Source organism: Cricetulus griseus, chromosome 8 (assembly GCF_003668045.3).
Source record: "Cricetulus griseus strain 17A/GY chromosome 8, alternate assembly CriGri-PICRH-1.0, whole genome shotgun sequence".
Classification (NCBI taxonomy): Eukaryota; Metazoa; Chordata; class Mammalia; order Rodentia; family Cricetidae; genus Cricetulus; species Cricetulus griseus.
In genome coordinates, this window is record NC_048601.1 from 55,468,287 (window position 1) to 55,486,953 (window position 18,667).

Below are 18,667 nucleotides of genomic sequence, written 5' to 3' on the forward strand. Positions count from 1 at the left end.
AGGTTGGCTCCCGCAAGCCGCGACCACTGCCCGGGACAGTCCCCTAGAATACAGCTGGCCAGAGCGGGTCAGTCGGGGTTGGGAGAAGGCCAGCAAAGGATGGAGGGACAAACTGCCTGAAGACACGACTCGGAGCTACGGAAACCAGCTCCAGGCGGGAAGGCCACGCGCATAGCACAGCGGAAGAAGCGGAGCGTGGAGGCGGAGCATGCCCCGCCCGATGCCGCCCTCGCGCTAGGCCGCGCTCCCCGCGGGCGATCCTGATTGGCCGGCCCGGTTCCCGGCGCTGATTGGACGCGTGGGCGAGGCGGAGGAGAGCCGTGCGCAGCGGCGTGTGTGGGGCCGTGTGCAGACCCGCGTGTGGCGCAGGCAAGGACCCTGAAAATAAACAGCCACTGCTTTGCGAGTCGCTTTCCTGGGCCTGCGTCCGAGTATCCACCGCTGTGGGCAGCTCAGACGCCGAAGGTGAGGGCTCAGGGTGTGGACCGGGCTGTGGAGGCCGCGGGGTTGGCGCGGCCGAGACCGACGGAGGGCCGGAGCTACGAGGCGCGATGGCGGCCGCACCTTGGCCTGCTCCCTGCTGCGTCAGGCGCGGGGCTCGGCCTGGCTGCCTCCTGGGCCCTGCTTTCCGGCTTGCCGCAGTAGGGCGGCCGCCCTGGCGGCCCTGCGGCGCGGGAACCTAGAGCCGGTGGGGTGGGGGGGCTCGCTCGGCGCCCGCGGCCGCGCAGGCCTCAGGCGTGTGGCGACGAGGCCCGGCGCCCTTGGGGCCGAGGCGGAGAGGGTCGCGCGCGGGCCTAGCGCCCAGGGCCAGTGTGGCGGGAACTCCTGGAACCGGGCCGTGTGCGGGGAAGGGCGCGCGGGCGCGGAGGAGGTCCGCAGCCCGACCGCGGGGTGGAGGCCTGGCGGGCCATGTGCCAGCGGCTGCGGGGCCTCGGGAACCGGCCCGTGACGAAGCCCGCGCACGTCGCGGTAAGGCTCAGGAGTCTGGATCCAGTTCTCCATGCTGCCAACCTTTATTCCTCCCGATCCCTTGTACTTTGTATTCTTAAACGGCCTATTCACCATTGCTGCACGAAAAAGCACTTTTCCCTGAATCGGTAAGATTAAAGTCTTAGGTCCCTGGGGCGGGCGAGGGTGGGAAGGACCCCCCCACCCCCCAGTTTGTCAGGCCTTTAAGGCAATCTCGGCGGCAGAAGCCTTTGCCGATATCTCTCGGATTAAACGGACATAAATTACGAGCAAGCCTCGGAAGTAGAATTGGCAAAGGTGAATCTAGATTTTCATTAGCGCGAAAACCTGCTTTAGAACGGTCTAATCGCCCCCACTTGGGTTCGGGTGTTGATTTTATAGGTAAAGCTTTTGCTTGTTGCCACATGTCAAGCACATGGCTTCAGCTACCAGGCACTTTCAGAGGAAGTGACTACATCTGGTCTTGAGGTGGGGGTGGGGGTCTTGGGGAAAGGAAACGAATCGCACCAATCGTCTAATTCCAAGTTTTTGCAATATTCTTGAGAACAGAAAACAGACAAGTTAAACCATGACACTCAATTTGTCTGCATTTTAGTAAAAGGGAATTAAGTTATATTCCCATTTTCTGTTTGACCGAGTTTTGGAGAGATTACGCCAATGATTTAATATTAGGGTTAAAATTTTCAAGTTCACTAGATGTTTGCTCTTAGTATAAATTGGATGTAAGATTTTTGTCTTTTTTTAAAGACATATAAGCTGTAGTTTTATGCCTAATTCTTTAATTCTGGGGGGGAAAAAACAAATTACCTGGGTTAAAATGCAGGTTTATCAGGTAACAGCCCCCATGGTTCTAGGTACTTTTTAAAAAGCTTGTTAAGCTTGCTTCTTGTCTACAAGGAACTCCACGCTGTACTATAAAGGAAATAATTTATTGGAATCCTAAGGGCTGAATTAAGGGCTTAATTTCATCCCCAAATTACAGCTCCTGGCAACAGGTTTTAAAATCTAACAGTAGTATATCTTTGTACTTACCTTCTACTTCATATTAAGATATATTTGAATAACTCCTTTTTATATTGGTAGACTGGGAAAATTTATTTCATATACGCGTGCAGTCTGTAAAATGATTTTAAATCAAAGTAGAGGGAGACCAAGGGATTATATTCTAGCAATTGAACAACTGCAATGGACAAAATCATAACTTTTAAAGTATTAAAAATTTTGTGATTTATGACCACTTGGCCTTTTAGAACCCAATAAAATTATCTAGTAAATAAATCACTGCTAGAGTGATTTCTCCATTGGGTAAATTCTTGCCGAGACAGTTTGCCTTCCTCTTCCTAGCCTCCTGACTTGACAGTAAGTTGAGAGCCAGAAGACTAATACCAAGGCATCGTGGCCAGCTATGTGGAGAATGCTCTTTTCCATACTGCCTCACTTAATAGGGCTCTTATTCTGGCAGTGTCTAATTTCAGGTTGTTAAATACTAATAAAGTGAACCTGGGCCTCAAATTCAGATTGCTAATAGGAGTGCTTTGTACATTAGGGAAACAAGCCAGGTGTGATATGGGCCTATATCATCTCAGCACTCTTAGTGCCTGAACTCAGGAGGCTGAGGCCCATCTCAATTTGAGGACAGCCAACTAAACTTAATTCCAGGCCAGCAAAAGCTTGGTAAGAGACCCTACTTCCAAAAGCGGTAGGGTGTGGAAATATGAGAGGGAAATATCTGTGGAAGATTACTGTGAATAAATTTAAAATGACTGCAGAGTCTTTTTGGTTTTTCGAGACAGGGTTTCTCTGTGTAGCATTGGAGCCTATCTTGGCACTCTCTTTGGAGGCCAGGCTGGCCTCGAACTCACAGAGATCTGCCTGCCACTTCCTCCCGAGTGCTGGGATTAAAGGTGTGCACCACCAACGCCGGTCAACTCCAGAGTCTTAATTGGTGCAGTTTTATTTGGTTTATCTAAAAGGATGAATATTTTGTGCGTTGGAATCCAAGTAATATATAAGAAGAGCGCATATATATATATATATATATATATATATATATATATATATATATATATGCTTGTCACTTAACCCTTAACTCTACACGGATTTAGAGGCAAACTGTTGACATCTTGTTAGTACTTGGGTCTACCTGTGTGGCTTTAGTAGATAAGTCACTTGTTCTCTGTGATATGTTCCCTTTTTTTGTTTGTGTTTTTTGGTTTTTCAAGACAGGGTTTCTCTGTAGCTTTGTAGACCAGGATGGCCTCAAACTCACAGAATCTGCCTGCCTCTGCCTCCCGATTGCTGGGACTAATGGCGTGAGCTACCACAGCCTGGCTCAATAACATTTTTATACCAAAACCAGTAAAGGATTTAACTGTATATACAGTCAAGAATAATAGTAATTCTAATAATAAAGCAGTCATGTCTAGAATGAAGACACAGCTCAGTGTAGAGGGCCACTAAGGAAGGGTCCAACCTCAACACAGGATAAAAACTTAACTACCAGCCTGATAGATGGCTCAGCGGTTAAGAGCACTGATTGTTCTTCCAGAGGTCCTGAGTTCAATTCCCGGCAACCACATGGTGGCTCACAACCACCTTGAATGAGATCTGGTGCCCTCTGCTGGCATGCAGACAGAAGACTGTATACATAATAAAATCTTTTTAAAAAAATCTTAACTACCTCCTAGAAAATGCATTCATATTATATAATAGGAATACTGAAGAGAAAGATGGCCCTTGCCAAGTATGGTTTGTACGAAGCTATCTTTACTAGTTCATCTGGCTTTCCTAACACAATGGTTTACATTCCTTTGTGTGCTCTAGATCAGTTTTTCCCGTGTGCAGGATTATCTCTACCGTATCAGGGTTGCTGTACAGAGACCATAGTGCAGTTCTTGCCCTCTGAACGTACTTGGTATTATGCTCAGTAAATTGTCTTAGTAACACAATACCACATACTCTGTTGTTGTAATAAAATTAGTTATAATAAAAGGAAGCAAGATAAGATCTGTGTTTCGCCCTGTCTCAAAAAAAAGTTATTCAAGATGAAGACAAATAGCTATAAATTCTGTTACATATCCTGTAAAGTCTGGATATGTTCAAAGCCTGTAAAATAATCAAGCCTCTTAGTTCAGGATACCTGGCATCCAAGTGAATCTTTTCCAAATTACCTGTTGCTCACTGTCCTTTTTTAAGTGGAATGGCCTCCATATCTTTAACTGGTTTCTTTCATGACCATGTGAAACGTAGAATTCAGGCATAGAGTGGCAAAAAAATGAACTCAGCAGGTAAAGTACTTAATTACACAGCAAAAATCAGGTACCTGAGTTTGATCTCTGGAATCCATGTGAAGCTTGAAGAGAGTTGACATGGAAGTGGTCTTCTACAGGATCTGCCCTGCTCCGTTGAGTACAGTCTTTTGGTGGGTGTGTGTGTACGCGCGCGTGCCTGCCTGATGAGTTCATGTGTACCATGTGCATGTAGAGTTGCCTAGAGGACAGAAGAGGGTATCAGATCCTGTGCGAGAGCAATAAATGGTCTTAACAGTCATCTCTAACCCATGTGTGTAATTCTTCTCCCTCCCCACCCCCTTTTTTGAGACAGGGTTTCATGTAGGCAGGCTTGCCTTGAACAGATCCTTCTGCCTCCACCTCCCAAGTACTGGGATTTTGAGCCAGTACCGCCACATCTGGCTTTATTTTCTATAATTATAGTTATGAAAAAGATGCTTGATTTCTAATAGTTGGAATTCAGCCATTATTTCTAGTAAACTTTATCCCTTTCATTTAGGAAATTGAGTTTAAATCAGGAAGCTTGAGTTTGCAGAGTTAGTGCCAAACTAATCTCTATTATTCCAAGTTCTCAATATTTCTGTCAATAGCTTGGCCACTTGGGATGACTTGGTTGTGCAGGGGTTATAAAACTAACAGATGTTTGAAACTGAGCGGCTATAAATTAATCTTTTAATGCTTCTGACCACAGATCAGTTTTATCGCCTCCCTTTTGAATGAAACAGCTATGGCAGGGTGTGAAGAGGCATGTGTGACACTCAGCTAGCCATGTTAACCGGGGCTTAACCATGTTACTAGAATCTTTATGCTGCCAAGAAACATGTGCTGCATAGTTGAAGTTGATAACTAGGTTTTTATTGAAGGAAGAAAACAAACAGATCTCCTGTTGCCTAAAAGAGGTGAAACAAGTATGTGTTTTGGGTTGATTTTGTTCTAATCTCACCATGTAACATTCGTGATCATGTATTTCATATTTACATTTTGTGTAGCTCTTTATGGTAGTAATCCTAAAGAGATGTGAGTTCTTATGTTAAAAAGAGCTTGCATGACAAGTGACCGTAAGGTAGAGTGCTAACTGCTGGCTCATTTTAGTTACCCCTGGTGGAAATTTTTCTCAGTGACTTCAGGATTGTTAGATAATAAAACTTTACCTAGAACTTTCTTGTTTACTCTTTCTACTAGTACTGCCTTTATTTTATATGACTGTTGGTCTGCATCTGTGTCTGCCTGGTGCTAGTGGAGGCCAGAAAAGAGGGTCTCTAGTTAGTATACTGGGACTGGAGCTGTGTCAGTGCTTGTAACTGCTGAGCCATTTTCCCAGCCTGGAGTTAGGTTTTGTTCTTTGGGTTTTTTTTTTTTGGTTGTTGTTTGTTTGTTGTTTTGGGGGGTTCGAGACAGGGTTTCTCTGTGAAGCTTTGGAGCCTATCCTGGCACTCGCTCTGGAGACCAGGCTGGCCTCGAACTCACGGAGATCCTCCTGCCTCTGACTCCCGAGTGCTGGGATTAAAGGGGTGCGCCACCAATGCCACCAATGCCCGGCTTGTTTTGTTTTTTTAATCAGAGTGAGCCTTGATCCCTATTGGAAGCAAAAGCCTTGGCTCCTAAAAATCTGCTTGTATATGATCATACTTATGATTTGAGAAAACTTGAGTTTGAGTAACTGTACCCTAATGAGTACATAATTGAAAATATTACCATAGTCAAAAGTTAGTGATGTAGTGACTTGTGATAGCAAACATATTACTGTTGGTATTTGATTAGATTGGATTGGGTCTGTATAGAATACAGTTGCACAAAGCAGAAGATTTCCCCACTGTCCCCAAAAGCCATGCTATTAAAGGGTCACTATATGGTATGCTGTACTGATTGATTCAAAGGTGAATTACTCAGCCTTAGCCCTATCAGAATATGATAAAAAAGCATTTCGTTAGTTTGATTTAGCAACCATTAAGCAAGTACTCTGGATTTTAATGCAAATTCCAAGCTGGGAGGTATGTTCAGATTTTCTTATAGACTTGGCATTGAAGTGGCTCTTAAAAGTTAGAAAGGGGTGTGACAAGTGAAGGGGACTGGAGAGAAATCTTAATTATGAAAGTCACAATTTTCATCTGTGTTTTAAGTTTTCATGAAGCATGGTCAAATCTCCGAAGACTAAATGTATTTGTGCATAAGATTGCTGGGTTGACTTTTGGTCTCGGGTTTTTTGGGAAGGATCAGAATATGTATAGTCCAAGCTGGCCTAGAACTCAGGATTCTCAGCCACTGTTATTGGGTGGATTTTTAAATTAGTATTTCTGGGCAAAAGTACAACTTTTTCTTTTTCTTTTCTTTTTGAAATGTAAGCTTCCTTGGTTACTAGGTACACATGAGTACATAACATTCATGCTGGCAAAACATTCAGAAAAAAAAATCTGGACCTGGAATGTTGAGGAACTACAGGGATTAACTCAAGCATGTTAATCCATATATGCTTCATTTGGGAATTGTAAGATAAAATTTTTGGGGTTTTCATTTAAATATGGTAGTTGGTACATAAGTCAAAAGTAAATAGGTGGGTGTTATTCTAACGATTGATTATAAACTAATTTCTTTCTTTTTTTTAATATTTCAAAGCTCTTAACTGCAGCTATGAGCAGCAACGAGTGTTTCAAGTGTGGACGATCTGGCCATTGGGCCAGGGAATGCCCTACTGGCGGAGGCCGGGGTCGTGGAATGAGAAGCCGAGGCAGAGGTGGTTTTACCTCGGATAGAGGTATTTTTGTCGAATAAAAAATTTTGTGGTACTCCAGAATTCATTGATATCAAGACTGGCCTGATCATCCAAATTCTTTATATTTCTGCTCAAAATAGGATTCCAATTTGTTTCCTCATCTCTTCCTGACATCTGTTACCGCTGTGGTGAGTCTGGTCATCTTGCTAAGGATTGTGATCTTCAGGAGGATGGTAAGTATTTAACACTTCATACTTTGGGAGAGGTGTGTGCCTACACATAGCTTTCTTATATTTTCTAGCTTAGAGGATTTGTAGCATGTTTAAAGCGTTATTACTTTGTAAAAGGTTTTATAGTCTTGGTCTGCTTCTTTTCCTTATTGTTGAAGCCTGCTATAATTGCGGTAGAGGTGGCCACATTGCCAAGGACTGCAAGGAGCCCAAGAGAGAGCGAGAGCAATGCTGCTACAACTGTGGCAAGCCAGGGCATCTGGCTCGTGACTGTGACCACGCGGATGAGCAGAAGTGCTATTCTTGTGGTGAATTTGGACATATTCAAAAAGACTGCACCAAGGTGAAGTGCTATAGGTGAGTCAGAAAGTTGGTGCTGGTGGGGGGATGACTCCATTGTAGATTTTTCTGAAGGTATTATCGGTTAAAGGGAGAGCCTTATCAGTGCATTTGAAATTTGAGGACAGCTTATGAATTTGGTTCTTCATCCATGGGGTGGGTTCTGGGGAGTCCTCAGCCATAATGGCAGATGACTTTAGATAGTGTGTAGTATAGGCCAGCGAGGACTTGGTGGATGTAAAAGTAGTTGTGTGTGCCTGTTTTATCCCTGTATCCCCTGGTGGAAAGAAAAAACAAACTCTTGTGATTTGTACTCTGACTTCCATACATGATCTATAGTTTGTCTGTGGTATAGTTAAGTGCTATTGGATGCATATAAATGAAACTGTAGTGATTAATTTTTTTGTCTTTCGAGACAGGGTTTCCTCCGTGTAGCTTTGGAGCCTATCCTGGTACCTGGTGGCCTCCCGCCTGCCTCTGCCTCCCGAGTGCTGGGATTAAAGGGGTGCGCCACCAACACCCGGCAGGGATTAGTTTAAGAATAGCAGAACATTTTTGCTAAAGTTTTCACCTTGGTGGTGGTTAATCTCATGACAAGGTTTTTGAGAACCTAGTCTTACTCTTCTATGTTTTTAGTTTAAAAATACAAAGATCTGGAATTTTAGCTGGGTTGTGTTTGAGATCAGCTTTGATTTATCTAGGAGAGATTCTGACTCTTGTCTCCAAAAGGAAGTTTATATACTTACTGAGTGCTCCGGAAGGGATTTAAAAAATGAGATAAACGTGCCAGCAATATGTCTCAATGTTTATAATGTTAGAAATGTACTTGCTTGATTTGACAGCAGTTTTTTTCTGAGAAAGCAGTGTGAAAACTAATTTATTTATTTTTTAGGTGTGGTGAAACTGGTCATGTAGCCATCAATTGCAGCAAGACGAGTGAAGTCAACTGTTACCGCTGTGGCGAGTCAGGGCATCTTGCACGGGAATGCACAATTGAGGCTACAGCCTAATTATTTTCCTTTGTCGCCCCTCCTTTTTCTGATTGATGGTTGTATTATTTTCTCTGAATCCTCTTCACTGGCCAAAGGTTGGCAGATAGAGGCTGTTCCCAGGCCAGTGAGCTTTACTTGCAGTGTAAAAGGAGGAAAGGGGTGGAAAAAAAAACCGAATTTCTGCATTTAACTACAAAAAAAAAAGTTTATGTTTAGTTTGGTAGAGGTGTTATGTATAATGCTTTGTTAAAGAACCCCCTTTCCGTGCCACTGGTGAATAGGGATTAATGAATGGGAAGAGTTCAGTCAGACCAATAAGCCCTTCTGGGTTTGAGTGTGTTCCCATGTAGGAGGTAAAACCAATTCTGGAAGTGCCTGAGCTTCCATAAATAACATTAATTTTTAGCATAATGACGGCCTTGGATTGTCTGACCTCAGTAGCTATTAAGTAACATCAAGTAACATCTGTATCAGGCCCTCATAGAACATACAGTTGAGTGGGAGAGTAAACTGAAAAGACAAATGTGTTGATGGCTATCTATGCCAGGGAAATCTGGATAAAAGCCTAACACAGGAGCAGCTTCATCCCATGCATATGGTGATGGCAAAGGTGTAGAACACATTTTTTTCAAAGACTAAATCTAAAACCCAGAGTAAACATCACTCAGAGTTAGCATAATTTGGAGCTATTCAGGAATTGCAGAGAAATGCATTTTCACAGAAATCAAGATGTTATTTTTGTATACTATATCACTTAGACAACTGTGTTTCATTTGCTGTAATCAGTTTTTAAAAAGTCAGATGGAAAAAGCAACTGAAGTCCTAGAAAAAATAGAAAATGTAATTTTAAACTATTCCAATAAAGCTGGAGGAGGAAGGGGAGTTTGACTAAAGTTCTTTTTGTTTTGTTTTAAATTTTCATCATTGTATATAGAAGAAAATGCCATATTAAAGAGGGGAATGTGGAGGACTGAAAGATGACAGTTTGGACTTTTCTTTCTGTGCTGATGTCTTTAGTAAGTTAAAGCGGGTGGCAGACGAGCACAAGGGTCTGGGTGCTTTATTCATTTGCAGAGCTATAGAAAGTTTACTGCAATCTGCAAGATGGTCTAGTGGGTAAAGGCAGTTGCTTGGTGACCCGAATTTGGTTCCAAAGTCCATGTAAAGGTGGAAAGAGGACTGACTACCTAGTTGTGCTTTGACTTCTAACATATGCACTAAATTCTCTTGACCTGTTGTTACAATGCTTAGTTCTGTGTTCACTCAAAATAGGTCTGGACTTTCCTACTTTTTAGCTCTCCACCCCCACCCAACCCCACCCCACCCCGGCTTCTGAAAGGTCTGAAATGTTAGATTCCTTGTCCCCATCCCCACCCCCCAGGACTATCTGATTCAATGCCCTTACTATATAGACAATAAAAACAAGGTAATAGGATGCATGTAGTTCAAGGTTAACCCTAAGCACCCTTCCTGCTCTTGCTTTCTGAAGTACAGTTGGTGGTTTTCCCATGTGATTCTAAACATTGGGTGTAATTTTTTGGTTTTTCGAGACAGGGTTTCTTTGTGTCTTTGAAGGCTGTCCTGGAACTAGCTCTTGTAGACCATGCTGGTTTTGAACTCACTGTTGAATACAGTTGAAACCTGCCCAGATTAAAAAAAGAAAAGAAAAAAAAAAACATAGTGGGTCATTGTGCCTAATAACTTCAACTTAGAACCCATGTAAAGGTAGAAATAGAACTGGCTTTCACAGTGTCCTGGTGACCTTCACACAAGCTGTGGCATGCACAATAAAACATTGAGGTTTAGGGGTCAGTGCATGTGTGCTTTTCTTCTCAGCCTCTGATATTAAGTTTTCAGTACACTAGATACAATGTTTGAGTGGAGCTCAGAGATAGAGACTAACAAGTCAGTTTTTGTTTTGTTTTTTTTTTGGATTGAACTCAAATTCTGAGATTTGTTTGTAGGCATCTTTACTATTTGAACCATCTCAGTGGCCCAGTGTGCTGAGTCTTTAGGTCAACCACAGTAATATTTAGAATTGTCTTGGATTCACACAAACATTACTTTGCATGCTAGGCCATATTCTCTGATAACTGAGCTAAGTCCCCAGCCCTTACCTGTGTTTTGACACCTTTGGTGAACAGTTAACCAGTTCTATAGACAAGTGTTTTTTTGTAAAATACCAATTACTTTGCTCTTGTATTTTGCAAGGGGGGGTTTCAAGATGGATTCTCTAACGATTGCCCTGGAACTTGCTTTGTAGACCAGGCTAGCCCTGGGGTCAAAGATCCACCTGCCTCTGCTTTCCATGTGCTGTGATTAAAAGCGTGTGCCAACAACTTGCATCTTGTTTTAGAAAAGGGTTTTAGAAAATGTCGACTGGGCTATGCATTCTTTTAAAGTTCTTTCTCCCTAAGGGATAAATACCCTTAAGACCTCTGTGGGGGGGGTGTGGCCGAAGAGATGGCTCTCATAGTTAAGAGCACTGACATGGATGGCATCTCTCAACCATCTGTGACACTAGGTTCCAGGGACTCTGAAGCCCTTGACCTCCAAAGGCACTGCACACATGTACATACACATAAAACAAAAGCTGTTGGGTCTGTGCCCTTTCTCAAGGAGGTGGGGGGAGGGATGAAGAGGCCACTCAATAGTTTAACAGCACGCACTTACTCCTTGAAGAGGAGCATTTGGGGTTCTGGTTCCAGCACCAACATGGCTGTAATGTCAATTACCTGTATTTCTGCTCCAAAGGAACTAATGCCCTCTTCAGACCTGCTTGGTACCAGGCACACTATGATGTCTGTACATTACATTATGGCAAAAAAAAAAAAAAAATTTAGGACATGCTACCCAGCCTAATGGCTCTGTCTCCCCCAGCTTTTGGTAGGCAAAGGTTTAAGGTTAGCTTGTGCTGTCTCAAAAATGAAAAGGTGAAAAGGGTGAGATGGCTCAGAAGGAAAAGGGACTGATGACCTGAGTTTGATCCCTGAAGAACTGATCACTGTAAGTTGTCCCCCTGATCACAAGCATTGTGGTATGCTTGGTTCACCTACGTGCTTCACTGGTTGCAGTGATTAGGAGTTCATGGCATGGGTATCCTTTCATTTTCTGGTTTCAATGCAACATTATAAGACATTTTTGGTTGGGGCATTTGACTACAAGTTGAACATAAATCCAAGATTAAAAATTGAGTGTTGGGGCTGGAGAGGTGGCTCAATGGTTAAAAGTACTATTCTTCCAGAGGACCTGGGTTCAATTCCCAGCACTCACATGACAGCTCATAACTCCAGTTTCTGGGGATCTGACACCCTCACACCAATACACAAAGTTAAAAAATTGTCAGCTGTTTCAGTAGTGAAAACTTGAATAAAATGATTTTGAACTAGAAATGTATAAAGTCACCTTGGGATATGTGGATAAGGGATATATAAACTAATTGAATGTCGTGATTAGACTAGTGGTCCACATTTTGAGATAGTACATTCATGCATTGCAAAGTGCTTAATGATCAGTTAAGAGCACTAGCTGTTCTAGAGGACCCAGTTTAATTCCCTGCACCCACATGGCAACTCTCAACTGTCTCCAGTTCCAGGGAATCTGGTATCTTCACACCAAAGCACATTTAAAAAATAAAACATGGAGTTCTGCTTGCTGAAGAGTTAATTGCATGTTGGGTGACTTCAAGTGAGATTAGAATAAATTTAGCTTCACCCTGGGTATAGCACCAGGGACATGTCAAATGATCCCACCCATCTGTCTAGCTTGGTGAGCCATGATCGCATTACGTGAAAGATGGTAGTTTAGTTTCAATGTCTACTCCAGCAGTTTTTACAAGGTTGGACCAAGAGGCTATAAGGGGCTTTTAACTTGATTTTTTGTTTTGTTTTTTTTGTTCGAGACAGGGTTTCCTCTGTGTAGCTCTGGAGCCTATCCTGGCACTCACTCTGGAGACCAGGCTGGCCTCGAACTCTGCCTCTGCCTCCCGAGCGTGCCGCACCAATGCCTGGCTAACTTGCTGAGTTTTTTGTTTTGTTTTGGTTTTGGTTTTTCAAGACAGGGTTTCCCTGTGGCTTTGGAGGCTGTCCTGAAACTAGCTCTTGTAGACCAGGCTGGTCGCCAACTCACAGGGATCCACCTGCCTCTGCCTCCCAAGTGCTGGGATTAAAGGCGTGGGCCACTTGCTGAGTTTTTAAGCCTGGTTTCTTTTCTGTTTTAGGAGCCTCCTTTTAGGAGGGAATGTTTTCAATTAAATAGTTATATGGCAACATTGTTTCTAGCTTTCCAGTAATTGGCAATGATTGGTTGGTTGGAAGGTTCATCGTCTAAATCCCCATGGTTTTTAAACTCAAGTTGCAAGTATATGGTTTTTCTAGATCATTTTAAGTACATTGTCTTTGCAATGTCTTCTAGTATCAATTAGAACAGTGAAAATAGTTTTCCCAACTGCTGTTACTCATACATGCTGGTTCTACAAATCATATTCCAAGTTTCCAAGTACTGAGATCTGCCTAGGTGGGTTCAAAGCAAGGATACTATCATAAGTAGTTATTAGTATTAACCCCTTTATTGCAATTGGAAATTCAATATTTTATGGAATTGGCATAAAATGTTCCAAAGCAGTTTTGAGCCATCTGTATTTTACAGGTTGCCAGATGGTTTTAATGTGCCACCAGATTGAAAACTACTGAGTTAGATGACTACAGGTATTACTGCTGCAGTAGGAATTTTAGAGCAGCTACAGTGCTAATTCTTTCTCGCCCCCCCTGTCTCTGTCTCTCTCTCTCTCTCTGTGTCTCTGTCTCTCTCAGTCTCTCTCTGTGTCTCTCTCTCTGTGTGTGTCTCTCTGTGTGTGTGTCTCTCTCTGTCTCTCTCTCTCTCTCTGTGTCTCTCTCTCTGTGTCTCTCTCTCTCTCTCTCTTGGTTTTTCAAGACAGGGTTTCTCTGTGGCTTTGGAGGCTCTCCTGGAACTGTTTGTAGACCAGGCTGCCTGCCTCTGCTTCCGGAGTGCTGGGATTAAAGGTGTGTGCCACCACTGCCTGGTGCTAATTCCCTTAATTACTGTGGTTTCAGTTTTCTATTTTTTTATTTATTTGTTCATAGGCTTTTTGGGACAGGGTTTCTCACATTCTTAGTTGTCCTGGAACTCGCTCTCTACACCAGGCTGGACTTGAACTCAGAGATCCTCCTGTCTCTCTGCTTTCTGAGTGCTGAGATTAAAGGCATATGCCACCACCACCCAGCCTCAATTTTTTATTTTGCATATCTTATAAAGAAAAATTACATATTTATCTCCTTTTAGCCCAACTACAAGCTGTTTCTCACAATCACTTAGTAAAATCCTTGTAGTAAATTGTAGTATTAGTCAGCTAATGCTTTTTAAAAAAGACTTGTGCAAGGTGTTCTGCCTGCATGTATGCCTGCAGGCCCGAAGAGGGCACCAGATCTCATTACAGATGGTTGTGAGCCACCATGTGGGATGCTGGGAATTGGATTCAAGACCATTTTGTGCTAGGTCGGAACTCTGGAAGAGGAGTCCAGTGCTCTCAGTACCCACATGGCAACTCACAACTGTAACTCTAGTTCCAGGGGAGCTGACACTTTCACACTAATGCACATAAAGTTAAATTATTCAAAAAATTAGATATATGCAAATGAATTTGTTTTAATGTGGCATTTTAGAAACTATTTATTTGACAGGGTTTCACTATGTAGTCCCAACTGTCCTGGAACTCAGAGATCTGCTCAACTCTGCCTCCTGAGTGCTGAGGTAAATGTGTCTGCCAGGATGTCCAGCAAAGCTTTTATTTTTGTATATGTCTGTATGAGTGATTACCATATGTATAGCTGCTGAGGCCAGAAGATGTCGGATGCTATGGTGTTGGATTACAGGTGGTTGTAGGCTCCCCACCATCTTGTGCTAGGTAGGCCTCAGGAGCACATGCTCTTAACTGCTGAAGCATCTGGCCAGCCCCTTGCATCTCACTACATTTGTGTGTGTGTGTATGGATGTTTGCCTATATGTATGTCTGCATGCCTGGTGCCCATGGATGATATAATTGGGCATTGGGTCACCTGGAACTGGAGCCATGTAGGTGCTGGTAACTGAGCACACAACACAGGTCCTTTGGAAAGCAGCTCTTTTTCTTTTCCTTTTTTTTTCTTTGGTTTTTCGAGATAGAGTTTCTCTGTGGCTTTGGAGGCTGTCCTGGAATTAGCTCTTGTAGACCAGGCTGGTCTCGAACTCACAGAGATCCACCTGCCTCTGCTTCCCGAGTGCTGGGATTAAAGGCTTGCGCCACCAACGCCCGGCTGCTTAATCACTTTTTAATTAAAACTATATACTGACCAAGATGGAATTTGGTCAGAACCACTCAATGGAATCTTTTCAGCTGAGTGGCACCAAGGCACATGGTGTTGGGGCTTGTATGTCCAAAACCCATAGGACACCATACTTTTCCATAAGGCTTTGTTATTTTCAAGAACTACAACTCCCATCATTCCAGGAAGTTACTTGGTCTTTGGGCAGGTAGCATTTACAGGTTAACAGGATCTAACATTCCTACCTGAAGTTTTTCTGGGTCAAATCCTTGACTTTGATGGATACCAATTTACATTTGGATCTAATAACCATTAGTTTAAAGGTACTCAGACAGGAATTATCATTTAATTATTGTATCAATGATGTATGAGCCAACAGTAATTAGAAGCAGAAGGACCGAAGGCCCTGTGATGGATCTTTGTTCCAAGTGCCCTATCATATTGTATTAATGAATCTAATATTGATCTGAGCCCATTTTTCTGGTATATCAATTGGCATTATAGTAGTTATTTTGTCACCTAAGTCAGGGGAGTTTCCTTTTGACATAGCATTTTCAGTCTGTTAAGGGGAATGGGGGAAGTAGAAAGGCCTTTCAAAGGCTGGGCAAGGGACATTTATCAGAAGCATCCGATTAGCTGATCCTGGTGAAAGGAGCAATCATACCAGCCTGACTAGTTCACATCAGCTTTCAGCAAGTCTAGAGCTCAACAGCTTACAGTTTGCAGGTGCTTCCTGGGTAGTATCTGTCAGTCAAGTGGAAGTCCGCTGCCTAGAGGTGGTGGTGCACACCTCATCCCAGCATTCGGGAGGCAGAGGCAGGGGGACCTCTAGTTCAAGGCCATCTTGGTCTACAGTGCAGGTTCCAGGACAGCCAGGATAGTTACACAAGAGAAACCTTGCCTTGAAAAAACAAAAAGTCAAATATAGACTAGGGACAGAAGTTAAAATTCAGGAATTTAATGAAAAAAACCTTTTATTTGGAACTTTCTCATTTGACCTGGCCTTATGTGGAAGAGCAGCCAGCGTTTTTAGTCATAGTCACTGCTGAGACATCTCTCCAGCCCCTTAACTAAATTTTAAAATCAAGCCACTAGTAACAGAAGTGTCTTAGAGGGAAATAGTTGTGGAATGAGCAGTAATGTGTAGAAGGGATGGTGGTGTATGCATGTCATCCCAGCAGCATCAGGGGAGTTCATGGTAATCCTAGGCTACACATATTTCAGGACACCCTGCTCTACCCCAAACTGGTCTCAAAACAAAACTCAAGAAAAACCTATATACAGTGAAATGGGTCTCACAAATACTGTAGACACGGCTGCTTTCCTGTCTGGGGAAAAAAAATGTGTGCGGTTCTGGGGATTGAACTCAAGGCCTTGTGCATGCCAGGTAGACACTCCGTCACTGAGTTACACCCCTAGCCCCAGGAAGAAAATTTCCTTGTCCTTTCCTGCTTCCAGCAGCTGTACACATCCTTGGCTCTGGCCACATCATCCCCTCTTTACTCATAAGGTGACAATTCTCAAATGAACCTTGGCTTCCCTGTTATGAAGACCTTTATGATTCCATGGAAGCCACTGATAACATGGGATGGCTCCCATTTTGAGGTCCTTAATTACAACTACAAAATCCCTTTTCGTAACAATTTTCAGGTCCAGGAGATAAGGATTTGGGCATCTTTGAGGGCTGTGTACCATACCTCCAATAAATTTTTGATAGAGGAAAGAAGAGTATTTGAGGTTCATAGAAGGGTACAAGGGACAAGGCATTGGCAAGAGCATTTTTCTGGCTTATGGGTCAGACAGGGTTGGGCAATATTTTTAATTTGGAAGCATTGTTTCCATCAATTCAATGTACTTTGTTTTTTTCTACCCTGCTTCTGGCACAGATGACAAAACAAGGCTTTTCACTTGAGTTGACTGAACTGAAAAGAATAGATTGAGTTGTCCTAAATCAGGATTCTTAAATTTTATTTATTATTTATTATGTATACATTGTTCCTGCCTGCACACCAGATGAGGGCACCAGATCTTACCATAGATGGTTGTGAGTCACCATGTGTGTGACTTGAACTCAGGACCTCTGGAAGAGTAGCCAGCCAGTGCTCCCAACCTCTGAGCCATCTCTCTAGGCCCAAAATTTTTACTCTTTTTTTAATTCATGTATTTTATGTATATGGGTGTAAATGTGGAAGTCAGAGGACTGTTTCAGCATACAAACTCAGGTCATCAGGCTTGGTGGTAATCAGCCACACTTGTTTGAACTGAGAACTGGGTGTGGTGCTGTACATCTGTAGTTCCAGCACTTGGGGAAACTGAGGCCATATTAGCTTAGAATTCAAGGTCAGCCTAGGATAATAGCAAGACCCTGTCAAAAAAAAAAAAAAAGCTGACCCCCTCCAACCATTTGGTTGTAGTGGTTGCACACCTGTAGATATGGGAATTGGAGGCAGGAAGATCAGAGTTCAAAGTCATCCTCAGCTATAATGCAAGTTTCAGGCCAGGCTGGGCTACTTGAGAGCCTGGATGAAAACAAGAACAAGTCTCTTTTGAAGTCAGGTATGGGGACATATGTCCTTAATCTCACTACTGGGAAGTCTGGAGAATGTCTGTGAATTTGAGGCTAACCTGATTTACATACGGAGTTCAGGCCAGCAGACAGTTGAATGTCTCAGTAAGACACTTGCTCCTCCTCCTCATCCTCCCCTTCTTCCTCATCCTCCTCCTCTTTCTCCTTTTTTCCCCTCTCTGTCTCAAGTCTTTATGTGAAGATTGATCATTCTTGTTTGGAATAAAATATTTAACATAATGGCTTAAACCTTGCAAAGGCAATGGCTTCAAGACTTTACTAGTTTTACAAAGACTTAGACTCTAGGCCTGGCAGTGGACTCTGGACTCACGAGACTTTCATTTCTCAGCCCAAGTTGGTTGTTCCTAATTAGGGTCACCTCTCAGAAAAGGAAACAGGACAGAAAAAGGAAAAGGTCAAGATTTTTTTAAAAATACATGGTCCTAGGAATTTAGCCTACTATTCATTTCCTGGGAAGTGAAGTGGTGCACACATCTCTGACTCCATTTGTTGTGGAATATTTGCTTAACTGTGCAAAGATGTGTTGCATTTGCTTATGTTTCTGAAGAATTATGTAAAGATGTAATTTTACCTTGCCTGCCTAAGGCACCTTATTGGTTTGGTAAAAAGCTAAATGGCCAATAGTGGGGAAGAAGGTATAGGCAGAAATTCTGGGGAGGGAGAGTAAGTAGGAGGAAGAATTTAGGCTCCGGGAGAAAGAAAAGGAGATGCTAGGGAGACACCAGGGGCCAGACAGACAGACTGGAGTGTGGCTGGGTCTTAATGGGTCCCTTGGGGAAGGGGTGAGAAGTCAGAAGTCAATTGCATAGACCCTGGGAGTCAGATGAAAGGAAAAACAGTAGAAACTTATAAACCTCCCAGCACCAGCACCCACATGTTCTGACCCATTGACATAGCCCATCATTAGCTAGGCATGATCAGGACCTCTGACAGAGACTGTAGCTGGGAGACATTTAAAGAGATTAAGGATTAACAATACCATCCTTCCAATTAAGGCACGTGTGGATGTTTAAAAAATTAAAGAGAGTAAAAGGCCATAACCTCTGTCCTTGTCTGATCTAATTGAAATAAATCAATTTGTTTGGGAGGGACAGCAATGAGAACAAGAGAGGGGAGTATATACATTACCCATCCTGAATTATTCCCTCCTTGGTGGAAGCAGGCTGATCCATGGCCAGGCACATATCTCTTACTAGGACCCATATTGGTGTCATGGCAGTTTGAGGAAAA

At 43.0% G+C, this 18,667-nt stretch overlaps 1 protein-coding gene across 4 annotated transcripts; it reads left to right on the forward strand.

The window, feature by feature from the left end:
- The first annotated feature begins 304 nt into the window (after window positions 1-304).
- Window positions 305-9,506, forward strand: Cnbp (CCHC-type zinc finger nucleic acid binding protein). 4 transcript variants are annotated; one of them, XM_027428700.2, is made up of 5 exons: window positions 305-465; window positions 6,873-7,011; window positions 7,110-7,202; window positions 7,355-7,556; window positions 8,431-9,506. In XM_027428700.2, the coding sequence occupies exons 2-5, from the start codon at window positions 6,888-6,890 to the stop codon at window positions 8,546-8,548; spliced, it is 537 nt and encodes a 178-aa protein (XP_027284501.1). In that variant the 5' UTR covers window positions 305-465; window positions 6,873-6,887; the 3' UTR covers window positions 8,549-9,506. The 4 variants fall into 4 exon arrangements, with proteins under 4 accessions (XP_027284501.1, XP_027284502.1, XP_027284504.1 ...); XM_027428701.2 differs by having other exon boundaries at window positions 7,358-7,556; XM_027428703.2 differs by having other exon boundaries at window positions 6,873-6,990.
- The last annotated feature ends 9,161 nt before the right edge of the window (window positions 9,507-18,667 follow it).